Source organism: Neovison vison, chromosome 12 (genome assembly GCF_020171115.1).
Source record: "Neovison vison isolate M4711 chromosome 12, ASM_NN_V1, whole genome shotgun sequence".
Classification (NCBI taxonomy): domain Eukaryota; kingdom Metazoa; phylum Chordata; class Mammalia; order Carnivora; family Mustelidae; genus Neogale; species Neogale vison.
Window position 1 is genome coordinate 5,387,995 of NC_058102.1, and position 21,683 is coordinate 5,409,677.

The following is a 21,683-nucleotide window of genomic DNA, read 5'->3' on the forward strand; positions in this document are numbered from 1 at the left end:
GAAGATGGTGTGCTGTCTCCTTTTATACTTTCTTGGAAGATGCTGGTGTACTTTGGGCAGTGCGATCAGGAGACTGGGGAGTGATTCATTTCAGTATCATGTCATCGGCTAGGCAATTCCCTCATGTTTTGTTTTCTTATTACTCTCTTAGTCTCTTTTCTTAGAATAGTTGGAAACAATGAGTAATGATTGACCACTTTTTAGGATAATGAAATCGATCAGTAAAATTGAAATCAAGATCACTAAGACCCTGTAATATATATTAGAGGGTCAAAGACCCATGTGGTATTGCAAGATAGGATGAGTTTTATCTCATCAAGAAAACACTTTTTTTTTGTTGTTCTTTGAAGGATCTCTAAGAAATGCTGAAAGTCAAGAATGCCAGTTCTCTTCCATTTTCTGGATTGTTTAGAATTTTTATTGTTGCCTTAAATATTTGATATAATTCACCAAAGAAGTGATCAGGTCCTGGAGCTTCCTTTGTTGGAAGTACTCACACTATGAATCTAATTAATTTAATAGTTAGATCATCCACAGTTTCTCTTCCTTCTTGAGTGAGTTTTTGTAGTTTGTGTTTTTTCAGATATTGGTCCATTTCTCCTAAGCTGTTATATTTGTGGGAATAAAGTTGTTCATAGTATTCCTCCTTTATTATTATTTTAATATCTGTCGGGTCTCTAGTGATATCTCTTCTTTCATTTCTGGTATTGGTAGTTGGTGTCTTCTCTCCTTTTTTCTTGATCTGTTTAGCTAAACATTTATCATTTTGTCGATATTTTCAAAGAACCACTTTGTTTCATTGATTGTAGTCTATTGTTTTTCTAAATTTCATTGATTTCTCCTCCTTATGATTCCTGCTTTGAGAATAGTTTGCTCTTCTTTTTTATTTTCTTAAGTTTGGAAACTCAGATTTTTTTAGTTGGGTGCTTTCTCTTCTAAGAAAAACCCTAAATGCTGTCAATTTCCTTAGAGGCACTGACTTGGCTACATTCCACAGACCTGGATATGTTATGGTTTTAATTTTCATTCCGTTAAAAATATTATCCAATTTCCCTAGAGACTTTCTTTTGATCCACAATTATTTAAAAGTATGTTTTTGTCAACTTCAAAATATTTGCATGGTTTCCAATTATCTTTCTGTGATTGATTCCTAGTTTAATTCTGTCATGGTCAGAAGACATGCTTTGTGTGATTTTAATTGTTTGACATTTGTTCAGCTTCATTTTACAGCCCTAGAGATGGTCTCTGTTGGTGAATATTCCATGGATCCTTGATGATAATGTGTATTTGGCTCTTGTTAAGTAGAGTGGGCCAGTGAGATCAGGTTGCTTAATAGCGTTCCTGTCTTCTGTGGTCTTATTTTCTGTTCATTCTATCCATTACTAAGAGAAAAGTGTTAAAGTCTCCAAAACCAGTATGCATTTGTCTATGCCTCCTTCCCATTCTATCCATTTATGCTTCATGCACTTTGATATCTGAGAAAAATAGTGTATTTATACTTATCATTTTGCTTCTCTTCCCTTATTTCTGAAGTTCTAAATTTCTCTCTGCTGTCATTTTCCTTCCTCTGAAGGACTTCCTTCAGCAGGTGTTTTAGAGCATGTCTACTGGAGACAAATTGTCTTAGTTTTCCTTCACTGAGAAGATGTCTCTCGCTTCTTCAGTCCTAACAGGTATTTTGGCTGGGTATAGAATTCTGGGTTAACACAGTTGTTTTCACAGCACTTTGTGAATTTGATTCCATTGTTTTCATGGTTTGTGGTGAGAAGTCTTTGTCATTCAGGTGGTCCTGCCCCCATGGTGGCACTTGTGATTTTCCTCAAGTTGCATTTAAGACTTCTTTCGATTTATCTTTGGTTTTGAGTAGTTTTAGTATAATGTGTTTGAGCATGACTTTGTAATCTTTTGGGGGGCTACCAAACTTCTTGAATCTTTAAATTTATTTTTTTCATCAAGTTTAGAAAGGTTCCAGCTATTATTTCCTCGTGTTTTAAAATTTTTCGGTACCAATCTCTCCCTCCTCCTCTTCTTATATCAGAATGACGTGAATGTCAGACTTTGTGATTTTGTATCACAAGTCCCTATATGTCCCTGGGGCTATATTATTCTCCCTTTTTTTCTGTGGATCAGATTGGATTAATTCTATTTATCTGTCTTGAAGTTCACTGACTCACTCCTCTGTCATCTGAATTCTGTCATTGAGTAAATCCAGTGAAAACTTTATTTCAGTTGTATTTTTCAGTTCTAAAATTTCCATTTGATGCTTGTCTTCCCCCAGCCCTTTTTTTCAAGCTTCTATTTCTTGGCTCAGAACATCCGTCTTTCTACTTACTTCAAGGACATTTACTCTTACTTCATGGTTATTGTAGCTGCTTTAAAATATGATAATTTAAACATCTGGGCCATCTTGGAGTTGGGTTTCTGTTGTCTTTTACCTTGAAAATTGTTGGGATTTTCCTGGTTCTTTGTATGCCAAGTAATTTTGGATCTTATCATGGACACTTTTAATATTATATTATGATGCTCTGGCCCTGTTAAAATCCTCAGTAGCATGTTGATTTGTTTTATATTTATTTATTTATTTTTAAGATTTTATTCATTTACTTGACACAGAGAGAGAGAGATCACAAGTAGGCAGAGAGGCAGGTGGGGGGGGGAGCAGACTCCCCACTCAGCAGAGAGCCTGATGTGGGGCTTGATCCCAAAACCCTGAGATCATGACCTGAGCTAAAGGCAGAGGCTTAACCCACCGAGCCACCCAGGTGCCCCTTATATTTATTTTTTAAGCAGAAAATCAATCCAGTTAGGTTCAGACTGCATGTCCTGACCTGCCTTCTGTAGTTTCCCTGTGAGGTTAGTTTCAAGGCCATGGCACTAAGTCTTCACTGCATAACAGTCAAGTTCTCAAGGTTTCTGCTCTGCTGCTTTGGGCTAGTTTCACATACATGCACAGTAGAGGTGAACCTGGGACTTCCTGCACAGATTTAGGCATCCCATTTTCCAGATCTCTCCTCTCTATCTCTCCCCATAATCTCCAGCCCCAAGAAAGGCCCTTGGTTTTTGGTCTTCTGACTGGAAACTAGGTTTTAGCCTATCTATACTGTTATGTACTTCCTATGATTGGGTCCAACCCCAGGGCAACACAATGAGAGAAAAACAATAACGTGGATACCTTCCACATTCTTGGAACACAGAACGTGTCCTCTGGTGAAAGAGAAGAGTTGCAGTCTTAGGGACCTACTTGGCTACTACGGCTGCTGGCCCTGTCACAAAAGTACAGTTTTGTATCTGGGAGTCCTGGCATCAGGACTGGGAGAGTGAAAAGAGACGAGGCATTCTCCCACCATACTCTCTGTACTTCAGGACCCTCCTTCCGAGTTCTTTGGTCAGAAGAACCGGCTTTCTTTTGGAGCTTTTCTCGTCAATGCCTGCTACACGGTTCCAGAATCAGGAGTGCCCTTAAGCCAAAGCTGGGAATACAGGCAGTTAAGAACGCATGAAACTCACAGTCTATCAGTCATTCTTCAACTTTTGATTTCCCCCTCCATCAGCCTCCTATTATTTACTTTTTAGTGTCCTCAGGGTTACTTTTTGTCTTCCCTCTAGAGTTTTGAGTTGTAATCGGTGGGGGAGAGAGGATGGGATTGTGCTTACTCCTTTTTAACTGGGACCAGAGGCACATCTCAGGACTCCTGACCTGCCTAGAGTGCTAGTCCCTGAGATCACACAGCTGCCTCTTCATCACTCATGCCTCAAAGAGCTGCTCCCTGGCCTTCCTCGCTGAAGATTCCCCTCTCACCCATCTTGAGATGGGTGAAGTATCTGTAGTTATCTGATTTATTCATTTTCCCATGTGTGTTATAAGTTCCCACCATTGCAGCATGAGCTCCTTGAGGATGTTGGCTATGTCCATATTGTTGGTCAGTGTGTTTGTAGGACCTAGAAAAGCACATAGTAGGAGTTCATATATATTTGTGTCTGACAGACTGGCTAATAGGAAGACTGTATCTTCCTATCAGGATCTAAAGAGCCAGGGAATAGGAGTGGAAACCAATAGCTTTGGAAAAGGCCACAGAAAAACCTTCTGATCTCTCTAGAGGAGACTGGTATATAAAATGGGACAGGGGAGAAAAGGATGGGGAAAATCATAGGAGTTCCTGGTTTGAGCATGGGTCCCTAAGAAAATAATCAAGACTAATGGCCTAGAAGAGAAATCAGGTTGGTGGGGGCTGTTTGGATATGCATTTAGATAGTGAGATCCGTGTAGGTACATTGACTTTGCAGACATAGAATCTGCATCCTTTGGGGGGAGTTTAGGTGAGACCTCTGGGTGCAGGTTGCATTTAAAAGGAGTCTAAAGGTGAAGGCAGGGGAATACTCATCATCTGGACCTACAGCTCTTTTAAGCAATAATTGTGAATATGCAACATAATCCCATCAACCTTCTAAAACCTTTAGTGGTGAACTACTGGTCGACCTTTGGATCCCTTTCTACCCTTGAAATTCCATGATTCTGTGAAGTCCGGTAGGCAGTTGGAGAGAGATGGAACAGAAAAGCAGGTGATGTTATAGCACTAGCGGTACAGACATGTGGGTAAATGGCATCAAGGGGCGGTTGGGGACATGAGAAGGGATGACCTTTCAGAAGAGAGAATAAACTTTGCGATGGAAGGAGAGGAGTGGTCAAGGGTGGAGGGAGTCAGGGAGGGAGGGAAAAGTCACACTGACTTAAGGAACACATTTGCCTGGGCCCAGGGCAGGTGTCCCCCAACCCCCACCATGGTGTCATTTAAAGAGCAACATGTTGAAGGCAGCCAGAGGGGGAGAGATCATTATTAACAGTGACATGTGGAACAGCAAAGACCCCTGGATTCAGCAATAAAGAAGTAACTGGTGAATTTAAAGCCTGGGGTGAGGGCTTCAATAAAGGGGGGTGTGCTCGCCTGGTTTACCCATGGGCACCCATGAGCCGGCATTTGCCCAGGGGGGAGAATGAAACTGGGCCCATTCCATTTGGTCCGTTCAAATGGTAACTAAGGAAGAGGGAAGAGACCCCACCCACTCTGCTGCTGGTCCTCGGTACCCTGCCGACTGAGTAAATGCCAGAACTTGGTGTTTGCCAAACAGGGGGAGTCACTGTGTATGTAATTCACAGCTGATGTAATTAAAATAAGACCCTTTCTCTGTGGTACCCAGATCAATATCCCGGTGTAGGTTTCCAGGATGATCACAGCCACCAATGAACCTGGTGACTAGCAGGTGCAGGGCACTGTAGATCGTCAAGGAATGGGAGGAGTGGTCCAGAACAGCTGTCAGGGAGCAGCAGCATTTCTTCGAAGGGACTGGAAGGAGAAGCCAGGCCGAGCACTCAGTACTGCTTGCTCTGTTGATTCTAGCTGCCGTGACCTGGTTTGCCATCTGTTTGCGAAATGCAGGACAGAGTGGCGCTTCCAGGAGAGCCTTGGTTGGTGGGAGGAAGCCGCAGGCTCCGCTTCTCCAGCCTGGGCGCCTCAGTAGCACGCTGGCAGTGCTGCGTTTGCTGAGACAGAAATGCTCAGTGGCAAGAAGACTCCCAGTGCATAAAAACCAAAGGTGGCCCTCACCTCTGTGTAATGTAATATTTGGGGGCTCCTGGTGGCTCCTTTGGTTAAGCATCCAACTCTTGATCTCAGCTCTGCTCTTGATCCCAGCGTTGTGAGTTCAAGCCCCACATTGGGCTCCATGCTGGACATGGAGACTACTTTTTAAAAAAAAGTAATATTTAGTGGATCTTGTCCTACAAAGAGTGAAGTTAAAAGAGCACCAAACCTGTAGCTTCAGATGGAAGCAAAACTGGTAGTGACGTGGTGTCAGAGACCTGAGACTGATTGGCCCCCGGCACCGGCTGTGTGTGGTTTTGGCAAATTATTTAACGTCTCTAAACGACGGCTTCCTCTTTTGCAAAGTGGGATGGTAATGCTGGCATTGCCGGGAAATCTCAAGATCCCGCGGGTCACCAGACTGGCAGTGCTCAGCCCCCACCCGTCCCTGAGCTCACGGTGACCATCATTACCCCAGAAACCCTCATGGCGCTGACGACCTGAGTGTCACCCAGACGGTCATGTTCAAAGCCACCCTTCTTTGGGGATTACATAAACCTTTGACATCCGTCATTTGGAGCACACAAATGCCTGCATTCGCGTGGCGGTTGACTTTAGACCTTATTTCTTAGAGTCAGTTCTTTTGCGGAAGCAGAAATAATACTTGTTTAAAGGGTCTACATGGAGCTTCTTTGTGGTCTGTCCCCGCACTGGTTTTCCTGGGCCCCGTAAGGAGAAATTTCTGTGAGGGGCTGGATGCCTCAGTCAGGTGTCCCTCTTACCCACTCTCGGGCAAGATGCGCTCATCACCCGATGGGCCCATGCGTAAGTGTGGGCTCCAGGCGCGGCCTCAGATGGGGACCCATTTCAGGAAACCGTCGGGGTGATGTCTTCACGGCCCGTCTTGCTGGAGGAATGTACCTGGTGCTCTCGCATCTGCAAGGGGAGTATTTCAAGGGCAGATGTGGGTGCAGAAAGCTCGGGTGCCCAGAAATGGAGTGAGAGGTGTCCCCAGGAGCAAAACAATTACAGAGGAATAAGTCGGGAAAGATTTTATAGGTTTCCATACACCCTATCCTTAGTGGAAGAATTCAAGGCATTTCAAGTTTCTCCAGCCACAGCCCCCATCGCCCCTCACCATGGCCTAGCCCCCGTGGTAAGCACCAGGTGTTTATTACAGTGTCTTCTGTGTCCATCATTCTGTAAGGAAATAAACAGAATTTTGATCATTTTATGTACCCTAAACCCAACCTGTGCACAGCAGCTGGGACGGAGTAATAGGCAAATCCGCCCGCATCGTTCCTGAAGTTTGCGTGCCAGTCATCTCAGCGTGTGAGTTCAGAAATAAAAGTTTTTAGCTGTTTTCTTCTGGAGATACTTACTATTCTATTGTGGGGTTTTTTTTCTCCTTCAGAGAATAAATGAGCCCTGTTTGTTTTGTGAGCTGCACAAAAAGTTGAGCAGCATTTATCTGAAAATAAACAAGGACTTATAAAATTTAAGAAGACTTCCCTAACATACAGCTGGGGAAATGAGACTGTATTTTAAGAATTAAGTTAGACCAGATGTGAAATCACAGACTTCAGCGGTGTCTTTGAAACGAACGCGGATGGGGAACCCCTTGGGAGATTAATGAGTCCATTAAATTTAAACACAGTTATTTATTTTTTTTTTCTTTTAAGACCAAAACAGAAGGTCGCAGATTCAGAACTAGCTTGTGAACAGGCTCATCAGTATCTTGTTACCAAAGCAAAAACCAGATGGTCAGACTTATCTAAGGTAAGAAAATGATTATTTCCTTAAAAGGAAAGGAAATGTATTTCAGTGTTCCCAGATCACCGGGATGATCAAGCTGTTTCGATCCAGTCTTTGTATACCCAATCAGTGACTTCTGCTCTTCTTAAAATACTTTTCTAAAATAAATTCTCACATTCAAGGTCAACTGGTGTTTAGAAAAATGACTAATTATTAGAGTTACATGGACAGAAATTCCTAGCTTTATCTCAGGTTTGATATGAATTAAAAATTAAAAAGAAATGACACTGTCATATTATATTTACACAGTTCAAAATATGCATCTTTAAGTGGTATTTCTTCCCACGTTCCACAATTATAGGAAGCACGTTTTGAAGGTGCGCACCCTTGACGGGCATCGCGCACACTGATGTGGTGTCGAGACAACAGCTTGACCTAACGGCAGCTGCACCCCCAAGACAGTAGAACCGAGCATGCAGGACTGGGTTCACCCCACGTCTGGAGTGTGGGGTCCTCCTTTCGTAACGCAGCAAGGACACAATAGCTTCACGTTGGGGACCATCTTTAAAACCACACAATGGAGGTATCTTCACGTTGTTGTGAAGAATGCCTCCACTTTGCTTCATTTGGTCCTTTCTGTTCTGTGTTTGTCTCTCGCAAGGTCTGTGCACAACAGGATGTCCTGTCCTGTCAGTCCTGGGCCGCCCCTGGGCTGCCTTTCCCCAGTCCTCTGTGCTCAGAGTTGACTGTGCAGCGGCCCAGGGTGCAAGTCACATGGAACGAGTTCTCGCACGCCCACTGGGCAGGGCTGGCCTTCTAGAGTCTTCCTCTGGGAATGAAGGGCCAGCTTGGGCTGTGAGCTGCGGCTACACAGACATGCCAGCTGGGAGAGGGCAGAGAACCCTGTGTGACACCATTCGCCACGCCTTCTCATCAGCTTCTCTCGGCCTGCCTCTCTTCTCCTCCCCGCTACCTCTGTCCCTTCTTTCTCCCTCCCTTATCACATGCCCTCCGCCCTCCGCTGCTCTCTCTCTCCGCACCCTGCCCCACTTCGATTAAGCAGCATGGGTTTGTGCCAGGGGTTCGGTGGTAACAAAGGTCTCACCGGCCAGGGCAGGTGGCAGTCAAGGAGCACAGGCAGCTAATTAACAAAGCAGGCGGTGCTCTGGGGATGCTGGGGTGCGACCAGAGGGCCATAGAGGTCTTTGTTTCCGTCTTCTGGCATCCATCCTTCCTGAAATGCTTCCCCCGCCAGCTCTAGGATGGCTCTGTGTGGCCTCCTCTGCTCCCTGCCTGGGCCTGCCCTGGCCTGGGCTGGGGATCCCCCCAACCCCCAACCCTCTCGCTGTCGCTGTGTCCACGGCTGCGAGCAGGTCCTCTGCACTCGCCTCTCCACATCTTGAATCCTGTGTGTTCTCAAGGTCATCTTTATCCTTGACGCTCTATGGCACCCCAGTGCGTTCAGAGGAGGCGAGGGGACCCCGGAGTGCTCTGCTGCTAAACCAGAAGCCTCAGGTCTGTCTCTTCTAGAGAACTGGGCCTGGCGGAAGTGTGGGGAGGGAGGAGGACTCGGCAGGTGGCAGAGGAAGAGCAATCAGAGCAGCTGCGAAGGGGTGGGGGGGGCTGCTGTGTTGGGAGTCAGGCGTCCTGCCCGTCCCCACACCTCGCCCAGACCCCGCAGGACTGACTGGCGCTACGTGTCCCAATGGTCGCCTATCGGATGGCTCCGCCCACTCTTGCTTTATTTTGAATAAAGCTCTGAAGGCACTCGTTCTGAATTCTGAACCTGCAGAAAGTTCAGTGACACATAGCTACTAAGACTAGTGGCCTTCACAACAGCTGCCTGGTGGTGAGTTGGTGGGGGGGGACCCGGCCCTAGCGCACCCCTGCAGCGGAAGGGAGCTATGGGCCCCGGCGAGCCGCCCAGCCAGGCTGGGCCAAGGATGCCTCCGGCCGAGCACTTGGATGCACACAGCCATCGTCCCATTCTGGGCGGCCTCATGGGCTCCTTCCCATGGAAGTGGGTTTGGAAAACAAGTTCACTGAGTTCTTCAGCAAACATTATTATGAATTAAGGATGCACAGGATACACAGTTGCAGGATATTAAAGACACAGTGACCAACAAAGGACATGGTCCCCAAGAGACAGAGGTATAAGCACCAAGAAGGGCACGAAGGAATGGTGTAAATTACGATTGCAGTGGCTTGTTTTCAAGCTTGTTTTTTAAGTTGTGACTCTACAGTGGACTAGAATACATACTATATGTATAACAATACATATTACATGTACAGTGGACTAGAATACAGATTATATATAGCATGTGTATATTTGTGTGTATAATATACACGAACACACGTAGTGTATGTATGTTGTAATACACATAATAGTAATGTACATGCACAGTTTAGGTACGTTGACGGTAACATGTATCCCAAGCTGTGTCCCACCACGTACCCACCATCCAGATGAAGGCGGAGAACACTGTCCACGTCTGAGACGGTGCAGCCCGCTCTGGGTCAAGGGCCAAGACGGTGACTAGCTTCAGCTCTGTGGGCCATTGACTTCGGTCCCAGCTACTCTGCTCTCCTGTGATGGCACCTGGTACCGTCAGACTTTCTTTTCTCCTCCACACTGGATGCGTGACAGTAGTTCACTGCAACGCTGAGTAGCAAGTGCGGGTTACTAATGGGGTCACTGATGAGAATGAACACCTTCTCCTCTATTCCTGAGTCTGATTTCCTTTCTCTGTCAAGTGCCTGCTTGTAAGTCTTCACACTGGCTTGTCTGGTTATTTCTCATCGGTCAACAGGAACTCGTACGACAGTTCGGCTCCTGGTCTGGGATAAGTGATACGTGATGCAAATGTCTTCTCCCAGGGTGTGTTTTGTGTTTCCGCCTTTCTCATACAGTATCTCTCAGCAAATATAAGCTCTTCTTTTTGAGGTAGTCAGATGCATTAACATGTCCATGTAGGTCTCGTCCAAGAAACTGTGTCCCACCCAAAGTTGTGAAGATGTCCTTCTAGCAGCTTTCCAGGGCAGCCGTTCAATCGTGGTCTTGAAATCCACACCACCTGTCTCCTGTGTGTGGGGCGGCATGCCTCTGCTTCCACTCTTCCATAGGGAGACCCAGCTGCCTAGCCCCTTAAAGCCCATCTTTTCCCTCCCTGACCTATGGCATCACCACCGTCCTGCATCAAGGCCCGTGGGTGTCTCTGGGTCATCACTCTTCCACTGGTCATTCTGTCTGTCTTGGCACCAACACCAGGTCCCTGCAGTCACCATAACTCAGTAACACGTTTTAATCAGCTGGCAGGCAAGCACCTCCTCCTTGTTCTTGAAGAGTTTATGAATCCGTTTGTCAAGTTGCACAAAGGAACAAAACTTATGGGAAATTCATTGGGAAAGAAACGATGTCTTTATAATTTCGAGCCTCTCCAGTTTGTGCTCATAGTATATCTCCATTTATTTTGGTATTTTTAATATCATTCAATAAAGTTTTTAGACTTTCCTGTGTGGCAGTTTTGCAATCATTGGTAAGATTTGTTCTTAGGACTTTCTAGTTTTGATGCTATTGTAAGTATTATTTTCTGAAACCCGAACCCCAATCCTAACCCTGACTCTACAGCGTTGTCACGAGGAGTGTCAGATGAGCTCTTACGTGCAAACAATTTAAGTCAGTGCCAAGTTCCACACGTCACCTCTAGTCTGTGGCTCTCTTAAATGGCCAAACAATCCCCAGATACATTTTGCTCCCCTCGGCGACATTAAAAAAGCTGGAACAGCTGGGGTCTCACACGCCTTATCCCCCCTTAGGGCCGGAGGGCTACAGTCTAACTTCCCAGGCACTGCTTGACCCTTCTTTCTAGTAGTTTTGAACCCCAGTCATTGGTCAGGAGAAGAATCCTGACCACACACCTGAGACCACTCATTACCCAGAAACAAGCCCCTTCCAGTATGTGATACTGGTGTGTATTTTGCTGTGTTACCTCCTCCACAGGAATGGCCAAGGTGTCTGGAACTTTGATAAAAAAGTAATGAAGCAGGTAGGTGGGGAGAGAAATAGCTTAGATTGCTTGAGATATTGACTCCTGGCAATCCTCTAGAGTGCCATGAACATGTTTTATATGTTACTAAATGTTGTCTTGTCATGTTCTAGAATTTTATAGAAACTGATAATGAGGGCAACGGCATTCTTCGGCGGCGGGACGTAAAGAACGCGCTCTATGGTTTTGATATTCCCCTAACACCGAGGGAATTTGAAAAGCTCTGGATGCGGTAAGTGGAATCTGCAGGTTCGGCCCCCGCAACCCTGCCAGCCCCAGCCCCAGGTTGCTGGCTGCGGCAGACGGAGCCCCCTCCTGGCATGCCGCTTGGGGGTGCGATGCGGGGCCTGGAAAGGTTTCACTGGGTTGTGTCTGTCCTGTGTCCTTGCTCCCTCGAGAAAGCAGCCTTGGTCAAGAGGCTGGTCTTTAGGACCATGGAGAATCGGGGTAAAACATTCGTCATGGATACCAGACTGGAGAGGTTGGCATTTGCAGGGAACAGGAAGTTCAAGTCCAAACCTGCATCGTTTTAAAAAACTAAGTCACTCGCCAAAGACTCTATTCTAATACAACTAGCGCAGCAGACAGAGTCGCAGTGGGTAAGGGGAGAAACCATCTCTGCCCATTGCCCAAAGATGGAAATCAATGTCGCACAACTGTTTTCTAGATAAGTAATTTGTTGAGAGAAAATAACCAAACATTTGGCAACTTGGAGAAGTTTCCCGAGGGTGTCTTAAACTGGACATAATATCTAATACTGGTTACATTTTTCAAAATGAATTTTAGATTTAGCTGGTCCTGAATTAGGCCCCCAGTCGCAATATTCCCCATGTAGATGTCTGAGTTTCAAGGTGCGCTAACAATGCGGTCCATTTCCAAGTTCCGGATCCGTCTTTGATGATGTCTCCATGATGTGTTCGCCGCCGCCTGCCTTCCCCCAGGACGGCGCACCGTAGCATACAGCCTCTCAGGGCCAGACTCACCAAGCAGCTCATGTAATTTTTTAGCTTTTCATCTGTTCAAAGTGGAAGGCTGAAACGTTGGCCGAGTTTAGAATTAGGTGGGCTGTTTTGTGTCTAATTTAGAAAAGCAACTTGAAGTTCTTACAGAATCCTTATTTTTTTAGATCAGCTCCAACACAGGGCCAGTTTAGGCTCCTTATTCATATTCCCTTTCAGTACATGAAATGAGTAGGTCCCACTGAGTAACCAAAAGATTGGGGTACACGGACACATGGATGGACCTCTCACTCTAGGCTTTTTGGATGATGAAAGGTGACTGGTCCCGATAGGGACCCATCGGGGGGACACAAGCAGTAACCCAGATGCTGGGGCACAGTGTCACCTGGGACAAATGCCAGAGGAGGGACCATGGGAGATAAAAGTGGGAGGAGAAGGAAGCTGTCACGGTAGGAGCGAGGTTGGAATGGTTCCGGGGTTCTTTATTCATTTTTTGGACATTATTAAATGTACAAATGTCTGCCCATGCTGAAAACTATGTGAGGTCAGAATTTTATCTGCATTTGTTCAGCCGCCTGTACCCCGTGGATGGTGAGGGGTGGAGAGGGAGAGCTCTGCCACCAGGTATGTGGTCATGGCTCCTGCCTCCGTCCTTAGAGCTGTGTGGCCTCTGCGAAGTTAGTGTCTCTGTGCCTCACTCTGCTCTGCTCAATTTGTCTGAGCGGTGAGTTGGTCAGGGCAGGCTAGCTGCAGGAACAAATGGGGCCGACATCTCAGGGGCTTGTCCTGATAACGATGTCTCCACCTAGTGTGGGTGTCAGTGTTGGGGGAGGGGGTCTGCCCTCAAATCGTTCAGGGGCCAGGAGTCCCACCCACCCCTGGATCTTCTGTGTCTGCCAGCAGAGAAAGAGAAAGAGCACAGAGGACCATGTGGTCAGCCTTGTAGAGACCAGGCCTAGAAATGAGGCCATCACCTTGCCGACGTTCTGTCGGCCAGAGTTCCTTCACGTGGCTGCTCCCACCTGCAAGGGATTCTGGGAGAGCTGTGTGGATGTGTGTCCTGGAGCAAAAAAAACAAACAATGACAGGGAAACCCATGATGGCATCTGTCACATGTGGAATTACCTTCATGGAAGAAGGGAGAGGGATATTCAAAACAGAAGAAGCTTCAGGAATGGTCATACCAGGATCTAGGCGGGAAAGCAGAAACCACTCTACCATCTCTGGCCAAGCAGGGCTGAATACAGTGACTGATACAGATGTCAGAGGGCAGAAGTCTGAAGGAGGAATGTGGGCTTACTCAGAGCCCAGAGGCTGCTGCCCCAGTGGGCTCACACAGTGTGGAGGGGGGCGGGTCACCCAGAGATCAGGAAACTGCTCCCCAACCCGGGACTGAAGGGCAAAAGAGAAACAGGGTCTTTCTTGGAGGTCAGGAAGATGCCTCCACCCCCGCGCAGCCTCAGAATCTGCTGGAAGCTCAGCCATGTGCAGAGAAGCAGCCATGGCCACAGCCACAGAAGGTTGTGGAAGTAACCAGAGCGGCCCTCTTCCTGCCTTCTGACCGGCACAGCTCCCTGCGAACCGCTGGGGGAGTCACTCAGAAGATGTGCGGAAGGATGAGCGTAGGGTTGAGAGTCACCAGAGGAACGTCTCTGCTGATGGGCAACAGAGGGTGTCACATTCCACGACTGCAGAATAACCGGGTGCCCAGGGTGCAGGTGGCTCGGGTGGGCAGGATTGCAGGCCGTACGTCTGCTGATCCAAATCACGAAGGGCAGGACAGTGTGGGGACCCTATGCCAAAGCCAGGTGTTTAATAGGGAAAGACCCACACAGGCCTGTGTCCTAGAAAGATCGCTCTGGCCGTAGTGGGGAGGACGACCTACAGGGGGCTGGATGGGAGGCACAGAGATGAGTTAGGGACTCTGTCACTGGTCCAAATGAGAAGTGCTGAGCTTTCCTGGCAATGCGGGGAGGACTGGGAGGGAAGTGACAGGTGCGAGAGAGATTTAGGAAGAGCAAATAGGCCTTTTGCAGCCTGGAAGGGGAGGTTATGTGAGATCAAGATGCTCCCGCAGAACCCGGGAAGAGAACCGGCGGTGGCCTAGTGGGCCGAGGGCCGTGCTCCGAACAAGAACTGCACCTGGTCCCATGGCCACCCCGAGCTGTGTGACGGGTGGCCAGTGGCTCGCCTTCTCTGGGCTTCAGTCATCTCTCAGATAGGAGGGCGATGGAGACCAAACGGTAGAGGCAGACTACCTGGCATACAGAAGCATAAAAACTGGCAGCAAAGAGATCATATAGATTAGAAATTCCTTTCTTTTTTTTTTTTTAAGATTTTATTTATTTATTTGACAGAGAGAGATCACAAGTAGGCAGAGAGAGAGGAGGAAGCAGGCTCCCTGCTGAGCAGAGAGCCCGATGCGGGCCTCGATCCCAGGACCCTGAGATCATGACCTGAGCCGAAGGCAGCGGCTTAACCCACTGAGCCACCCAGGCGCCCTAGAAATTCCTTTCTAACTGTGATATGAACGCATACTCATTTTAGAAGTCTCGGAAAATCCAGAAAAGCATAAAGGGAAAGAAAGGACAACCAGCGAAGCACCCGTGACATTCTCGGCAGACAGGATAAATGGTGACCTGGTGGTAAGGCCTTCCCCCGTTCTCTGTGCAGGATGTGATGATCTCAGCCAGTGGTCTTCACCCCTCTTCACCCTCCTGGCCTGTGCCTCTCAGCCAGCCCGTGTCAGCTGGTGACGGCAGCTGCCTCGCCCCGTTCCACACCCCACATCCACCCCTGCCCTGCGGAGCAGGAGGTGCTGAGCTGCCGAGAGGCTGCCGGCCAGCCCGGGGGCTGTCACGCACCAGGAGCCTCCTCCAGTGGCCCTAACAGTGGGAGGGGCATTTGGGGACACATGGAAGTCGTGGGCAGCTGGGACCCATGTGACACACGCTGCCAGCCCAAGGAGTCTGCTTGTCAGAACAGGAAAGTCCCCCCCAGAATAGAGAGGGGGAAGTGGGTAGACAAATACCATTCTGCCCTTTCGAAAATACAAATTAAAAACTAGAGTAAAGTGTAGAATGCAGACAAGAAGAAAAGATAGCGTCCGTTATCCACTCCACGTTGATTAAGCACCTGTGAAGCACACTGTTCTAGAGCATCTAGAGTAGTCTGGAGGGTCTGGTCTGTGCTGTGGAAGGAAATTAATGACTTCAGCCCCCCAGCTCCGTGGCTCAGCAAACCGACGTTCTGTTTCTCACTCACCCAGCGTCCACAGCATTTACCAGCTCTTCTGGGCAATTCTCTTCCAAGTGATGGTTTTGGGGGGCCGGCCAGCTTCTAGCTTGTGGTTTCATTGAGCCCTGCGGGGGCGTCTACAGAGCTGTAGGATTGCATGGGCTTGGGTGGGTTTCGGCCCCAAAGGGACACCCTCCCGCCCGCTGTCTGGGGCTTCCCTGCAGCCCCCCGATCACCGCACAGGCGCTGGACAGATCGAGAAGCGCCCGATCGGTGGGGTGTGAAGTGAGCCAGGACGTAGGCTGGCTTATCAAGGATGAAAGGAACAAAATGTTCCAGCCTGGAGGAGGCTGGTGTGAAAGGGAACCTGCTCGCGGAAGCCCAATCAGGAGCTGGGAGGACTGAGATTTCGGGAGCGGGTGTTTGCTGTGGTTCTGGAGAAACTGCTAAGAATGAATTACAAGATGGAAGTGGATTCATTCATTCCTTCATTCATCCAAGCAATCACGAAGCAGGAATTTCTTGAAACTTTCTAAGTGGCAGGCCTTGTGCTGGAGGCTGGGTTTCCAGAAACGAGGCAGCCCCCACTCGTAGGCTGCTTGCAGCTCGGCGGGGAGGGTAAGCATGGAACACAATGGCGCGGGTGGTGGGAGCTGGACTGGTGTTTAGGGAGGGGATCCCCCTTCCCCTGACAACCCTGGGAGATGCGAGACCTGAACTGAGTCTTGATAAACAGCCCTTAGCCCGAGGTGGAGGGCGGGCATCCCAGCGAGCAGAGGCCCAGAGCCCGGAGGAGGCTTTATTCAAGGCCAGACCACCCCTTGCTGGGGAGCACCATAGAGGGATCATGGCCCTGGGTGGCCCCAGAACCTGGGACACCACCAGGACTTGCTCACTGTGCCCTGGTGGCCATGGCCAAGTTGGGCAAGGGGAGGCTGTACCCTGAAGGACAGGGATGGGAGCCATCAGACCGCCCTTGCAGGTGACACCTGAGAAGATCTGTATGTCCCAAGCTGCATAAGGCGACACGTCTGCCTCGGCTGCCTGGCCGGAGTCGTCAGACCCTCTAACTCTGGGGTCAGAGGTGGTAGATGGTGGGATTACCAGTGACATAAGAGTCATGCCTGAGCTGGGCTTAAAGGACTAAGACTTGGAGCAAAGCCAAGCCATGGATCTGAGCGTATTCAAATCGTGTGTTGAACTGAATTGCTGGATGTGCGATAAATGGGCAGAGGAATCGGATTATATCGTAAATTAGTGACCATGGCCACATGCAAATAAAAGCTTTTACGGGTCCTCTGTGTATGGGCACATTTTCGCTGGCACATCTGTTGCCGAGCCATTTTAAAATTCAACCTTTATAGGGGTGCCTGGGTGGCTCAGTGGGTTAAGCCTCTGCCTTCGGCTCAGGTCATGATCTCAGGGTCCTGGAATCAAGCCCCGCATCTGACTCTCTGTTCAGCAGGAAGCCTGCTTCCCCATCTCTCTGCCTGCCTCTCTGCCTACTTGTGATCTCTCTCTCTCTGTCAAATAAATAAATAAAATCTTTAAAAAAAAATTCAACCTTTATAGACAAGTTGATTTTTTTAAAATGTTATACAAAGGATTATATAATGAAGGGTGAGGTTATGTCAGCTGAATTGACTCTCTTATTATCCCCTTTCATAACAATATTTTAGTTGCAATTGTGCAATCTGGTTTTCTGTTCCTTTGCGAGGAGAATAGAATGTTTATGATCCTTATTAATGAAGTAATTAAGAAGTGTCTTTTCATTCAGTTCAAGTGTCATGATTTAGAGTTTGTTGTCCGTAATCTCTTGTGCATGACATGTGCTTCCTGAGGAACACGTGTCCTTTGTACGCAGTGGCTCAGCAGACAAGGACTGATGACCAAGCTTCACGAGGCCTGTGGCCCAGGGCCGGGAGTTTGTTGTAAGGGTAACACGGCGTGGTCGCTGGTGGTTGTCCCTCAAGAAACTTGCCGTCCAGCAGGGACAGAAGGCACGTTCTAAAGATGCGGCCGGGCCTTTGGATGGTGAATGGCAGCGGCAAACCCCAGCGGGCATTCGTTGGGTGCCGGGCCCCGGTCTACTCCCCACAGCACATTTACCCACCGATCCTCACCGTGGGTGCAGAGGAGGTCCAGACGGAAGTGGAGACACAGCACTTCTGACTTAGGAAGAGAGAGGGGACATTGGTCAGGGAGTGGTCTCCACAGCGGTCTTTCAGGAGCCCTCCTAGAGGAATGGGGAGCCTTGGAGAGCTTTATTCAAGGGGTGTCCTGAGCAAAGTCGTGGGACCACATCACTCTGCTTGGCCCCAGGCTAGTCAGGCCCGAGGCAGTTTGGGGAGAGAGGTGTGATCCTGGCATCATCCCAGGAGCTCAGAAGTGGCACCCCTTCCCTTTCCCTTCCCGGGGACATGGATAGAAAATAACCTGCCCTCTCTGCAGCTAAGGTCTAACCACTAGCTGCAGGAAGAGCTGTTTGCTAGAAGCTCCCATGGGGCCTGGAGGGTCACTGCCCTGCCCAGACCACAGGTCCTGCCTTGGCTGCCAGAGACCCCATGGGCCTCCTTTTGTGGGAGTGTCACTTGGTTCTGTTTTAGAAACCAAGGGTCGCCTGGGTGGTTCAGTGGGTTAAAGCCTCTGCCTTCGGCTCAGGTCATGATCCCAGGGTCCTGGTATCGAGCCCCACATCGGGCTCTCTGCTCAGCAGGAGCCTGCTTCCCTCTCTCTCTCTCTCTCTCTCTCTCTGCCTGCTGCTCTGCCTACTTGTGATCTCTCTCTCTCTGTCAAATAAACACATAAAATCTTAAAAAAAAAAAAAAAGAAAGAAAGAAAGAAAAAAATGAAACCAAATTCACTGGATACAACAAGGTAGAACGGCATTTGCGGGGTGGGGGTACAAGTACTAAGGTCGCACTAATGACAGACACCTGGAAAGGCCTCAGGTGGTCCCGTAAATATCGTAAGAGCAGCAGTCAGGGCACTGGCCTGAGACCTGGGTCTAGGAAGGCCTTCAGTGGCTCACAGAGGAGGGACCAGAGCCCCAGAGTGGCCGAGGGCCTTGCCAGGGTCTCAGGGCGGGTGAACATCTGTTAGGCCTGGAGTTCTCCACCCTGTGCTGCCTCCCAGTTGCTGGAGGAGAACCGCCTTTCCTTGTAGGCCAAGTACCTGATCACAGTGGGTCTGGATGCCAGTAGGGCAGGTGGAAGTCAGACACGTAGCAAACGTGTAGGACACAGAAGTGACAAGTGGAGAAGAAGCCCCCCCCCCCGCCACCCAGCTCTGCAGGCACTTCAGGGAACAGCTCACTTGGCCTTGGGGAAGGGCGGATGGCATGCCAACTCCCGGGATGCTCTGCGTGTTTTAGCACAAGTGCATGAAGGGTTTGCCTCAACTTCCTCCCCCTTGTCCTCCTCTCTCCACCCCCCAACCCCTGCTCCAATGAAACGGTCACAGAGGTCTCTGTGTGTCAGACGGAGGCGAGCAAGCATGGGATCCTGCGGGTTTTTCCACGTGTGGTCAGTTAACGAGCAGAGGGAAGCTCGGCCGCACACATTAAAGCCGCCTGTACTCACGCTCAGACGAGCGTCGGAAGAACCTGCTAGAGAATTATGCCCACAACATTGTTCAGATACAGTCTTGTCCTTGTAGCTTGGAAATCGTCTGGGAAAAATCACGTCCACAAATGCCATTTTTATCGGTCAGATGAGGATCAAGATCTTTCCGTAAAAATAAATGCTTTTTTTTTTTCTTTAAGGGAAATTGGCAATTTGCCTTAAAATTTTTTATTGAAGTAATTCTATTCTATTTGAATAATGCTGGGAGATTAAAAAAACCTTCCATTATGCCTTTTTTTAATGAATTATAATTCAGAAGCATCTCAATAATAGAAAATGATATAAAAGGTACATAGCATAGTTCTTATCTTGTTTTCCTTACTGGGCTCGCTCGCTGGTTGTATATAATTGGCATTTCTTCAAAGAGGAAATGGGGGATTTTGAATCAAATGGCATGCGTTTATTTAAGTTTTAAGATTGAATATGCTTTTTGAAAGACTTTCTTCTAAACTTTAGCATGGTTGCCTTACGTGTAGGTGCTCAATAAAAAATAATTTTTTAAAGAAACTGTTGAATGAACGGCAGGCTTGATTTTAATTCTCTGTGGTCACAACCGTTTTTCTAACAGAGGGACAAGGGAATGAGTTTGGTTGCTCTCTCCTGGGCTGGCCAAGGTCACCTCTCAGGAGGTGCGACCTTTCCGTGGATGAGAGCGGCAGGTTTCCGACTTCGACACGCCTGTGCCTCCTTGCCTGGGGAGCTTGTCGAATGCAGAGTCAGATCAGGTCTGGGTCCTGCATCCTGGGTCCTGAGTCTGCGTTTCCAGCGCGCGCAGCACGGTGGCTACTGATGACGGTCTTGTCTGTTTGTTTTCAAAGCTATGACACCGAGGGAAGAGGGCATATCACTTACCAAGAATTTTTACAGAAATTGGGGATTAACTACTCCGCAGACATGCATCAGCCCTACGCGGAGGACTACTTCAACTTCATGGGTCATTTCACGAAGCCCGAGCAGATTCAGGAGGAGGTCAAGCAGCTGGAACAGAGCGTGGACAGGGCCGTGCGGGTCAGGTAAGCGCATGAGTATCGTGGCCCCGCGATCAGGGGCCGCCTGTTCGACATACCCTTGCGGCAAAAGTGTTTTTTTTTTTTTTTTAAAGATTTTATTTATTTATTTGACAGAGAGAGATCACAAGTAGACGGAGAGGCAGGCAGAGAGAGAGAGAGGGAAGCAGGCTCCCTGCTGAGCAGAGAGCCTGACGCGGGACTCGATCCCAGGACCCTGAGATCATGACCTGAGCCGAAGGCAGCGGCTTAACCCACTGAGCCACCCAGGCGCCCCAAAAGTGGTTTTAAAGTGGTACCTCCCAGTGCCCACAAAGTTGTCATGAAATTCTAATACTCCTTTGCTGCTGTACATTCTAGAAATGAGCAGCAGGTCACAGAGTATAAAGGAGCTAAAAGGCTATGAGCCAACCCTGCCTTATCGGGTGACAGTCTCACACCTATTCCTATTCTGTAGGTCGCCCTGGAGAACATTTTAGGTGTTTACTAAATTATACCCCTGGGCTCTGCCCCTTGCCCAACTAGAAGGCAAGTTCACGCAGTGCAGAACCGTTCCTGACACCCCATAGACACCCCGCAAACCTCTGTTGAATGAATGAATGAATGAACGAACATATTCTTTAACTCAGTACTTGGGGGACTATACCCCAAGGAAATAATGTAGTAGAAGCAAACAGTTGAGCGGTTTGGAAGACACGATTTGCGCTATGTCTTCAACAACAGCTAAAAGGGACACCTGCGATCCCAGTGGGTACACTGGCTTATACAATGGGGCCCCAAGGAATATGAAAAAGTATGTGCCTATTCAATTAGCATCACAAAGACTATGGAAATGTGATCAAGGGCTAATGGGAAATGACATTTTAACCAGTAAAATGTCAAAATAAATGACATTTTAACCAGTTAAACTGGTTAAACCAGTTTAACCAGAAGTGTATGCCCGTCTTCCGCAGGGACCAGAAGATGCTGTCAAAAGGTGATGGGTCGGATTGGGATGGGGGAGCCTTACTAGTTTAAAACTAGTTACTAATGTCCTATGTAAGAAATACATGACACAGGGGCACCTGGGTGGCTCAGTGGGTTAAAGCCTCTGCCTTTGGCTCAGGTCATGATCCCAGAATCTTGGGATGGAGCCCCATGTCGAGCTCTCTGCTCAGCGGAGAGCCTGCTTCCCCCTCTTTCTCTCTCTGCTTACCTCTCTGCCTGCTTGTGATCTCTATCTGTCAAATAAATAAATTAAAAAAAAAAAAAAGAAATATGACACAGGGAGAAATGTTGCCGCCTTCAGTAGAGCCGTAAAGCAATGGGACAGATGCTCTTGATCTGTCCTAGGTCCTGATGGTCACCCGTCAGCACTCACCACGGCTGGGACTCCATCCCCACTTCACAGCTCTGCCTTAGCCCTGTGATGCTCTCCTCTGTCTTTCTGTCTCCCATCTGTCACTTCCGCTGTCTGTCCTCACCACCTCAGATGGCA

At 48.3% G+C, this 21,683-nt stretch overlaps 1 protein-coding gene across 3 annotated transcripts in view; it reads left to right on the top strand.

The window, feature by feature from the left end:
- Window positions 1–21,683, top strand: part of EFCAB6 (EF-hand calcium binding domain 6) — a 229,542-nt gene that overhangs the window by 158,722 nt on the left and 49,137 nt on the right. For all 3 annotated transcript variants that reach the window (XM_044227789.1, XM_044227791.1, XM_044227790.1), the window contains exons 22-24: window positions 7,262–7,358; window positions 11,494–11,612; window positions 20,018–20,212. In XM_044227789.1, coding sequence (XP_044083724.1) covers window positions 7,262–7,358; window positions 11,494–11,612; window positions 20,018–20,212 — 411 coding nt within the window. The remainder of the gene's footprint in view (window positions 1–7,261; window positions 7,359–11,493; window positions 11,613–20,017; window positions 20,213–21,683) is intronic.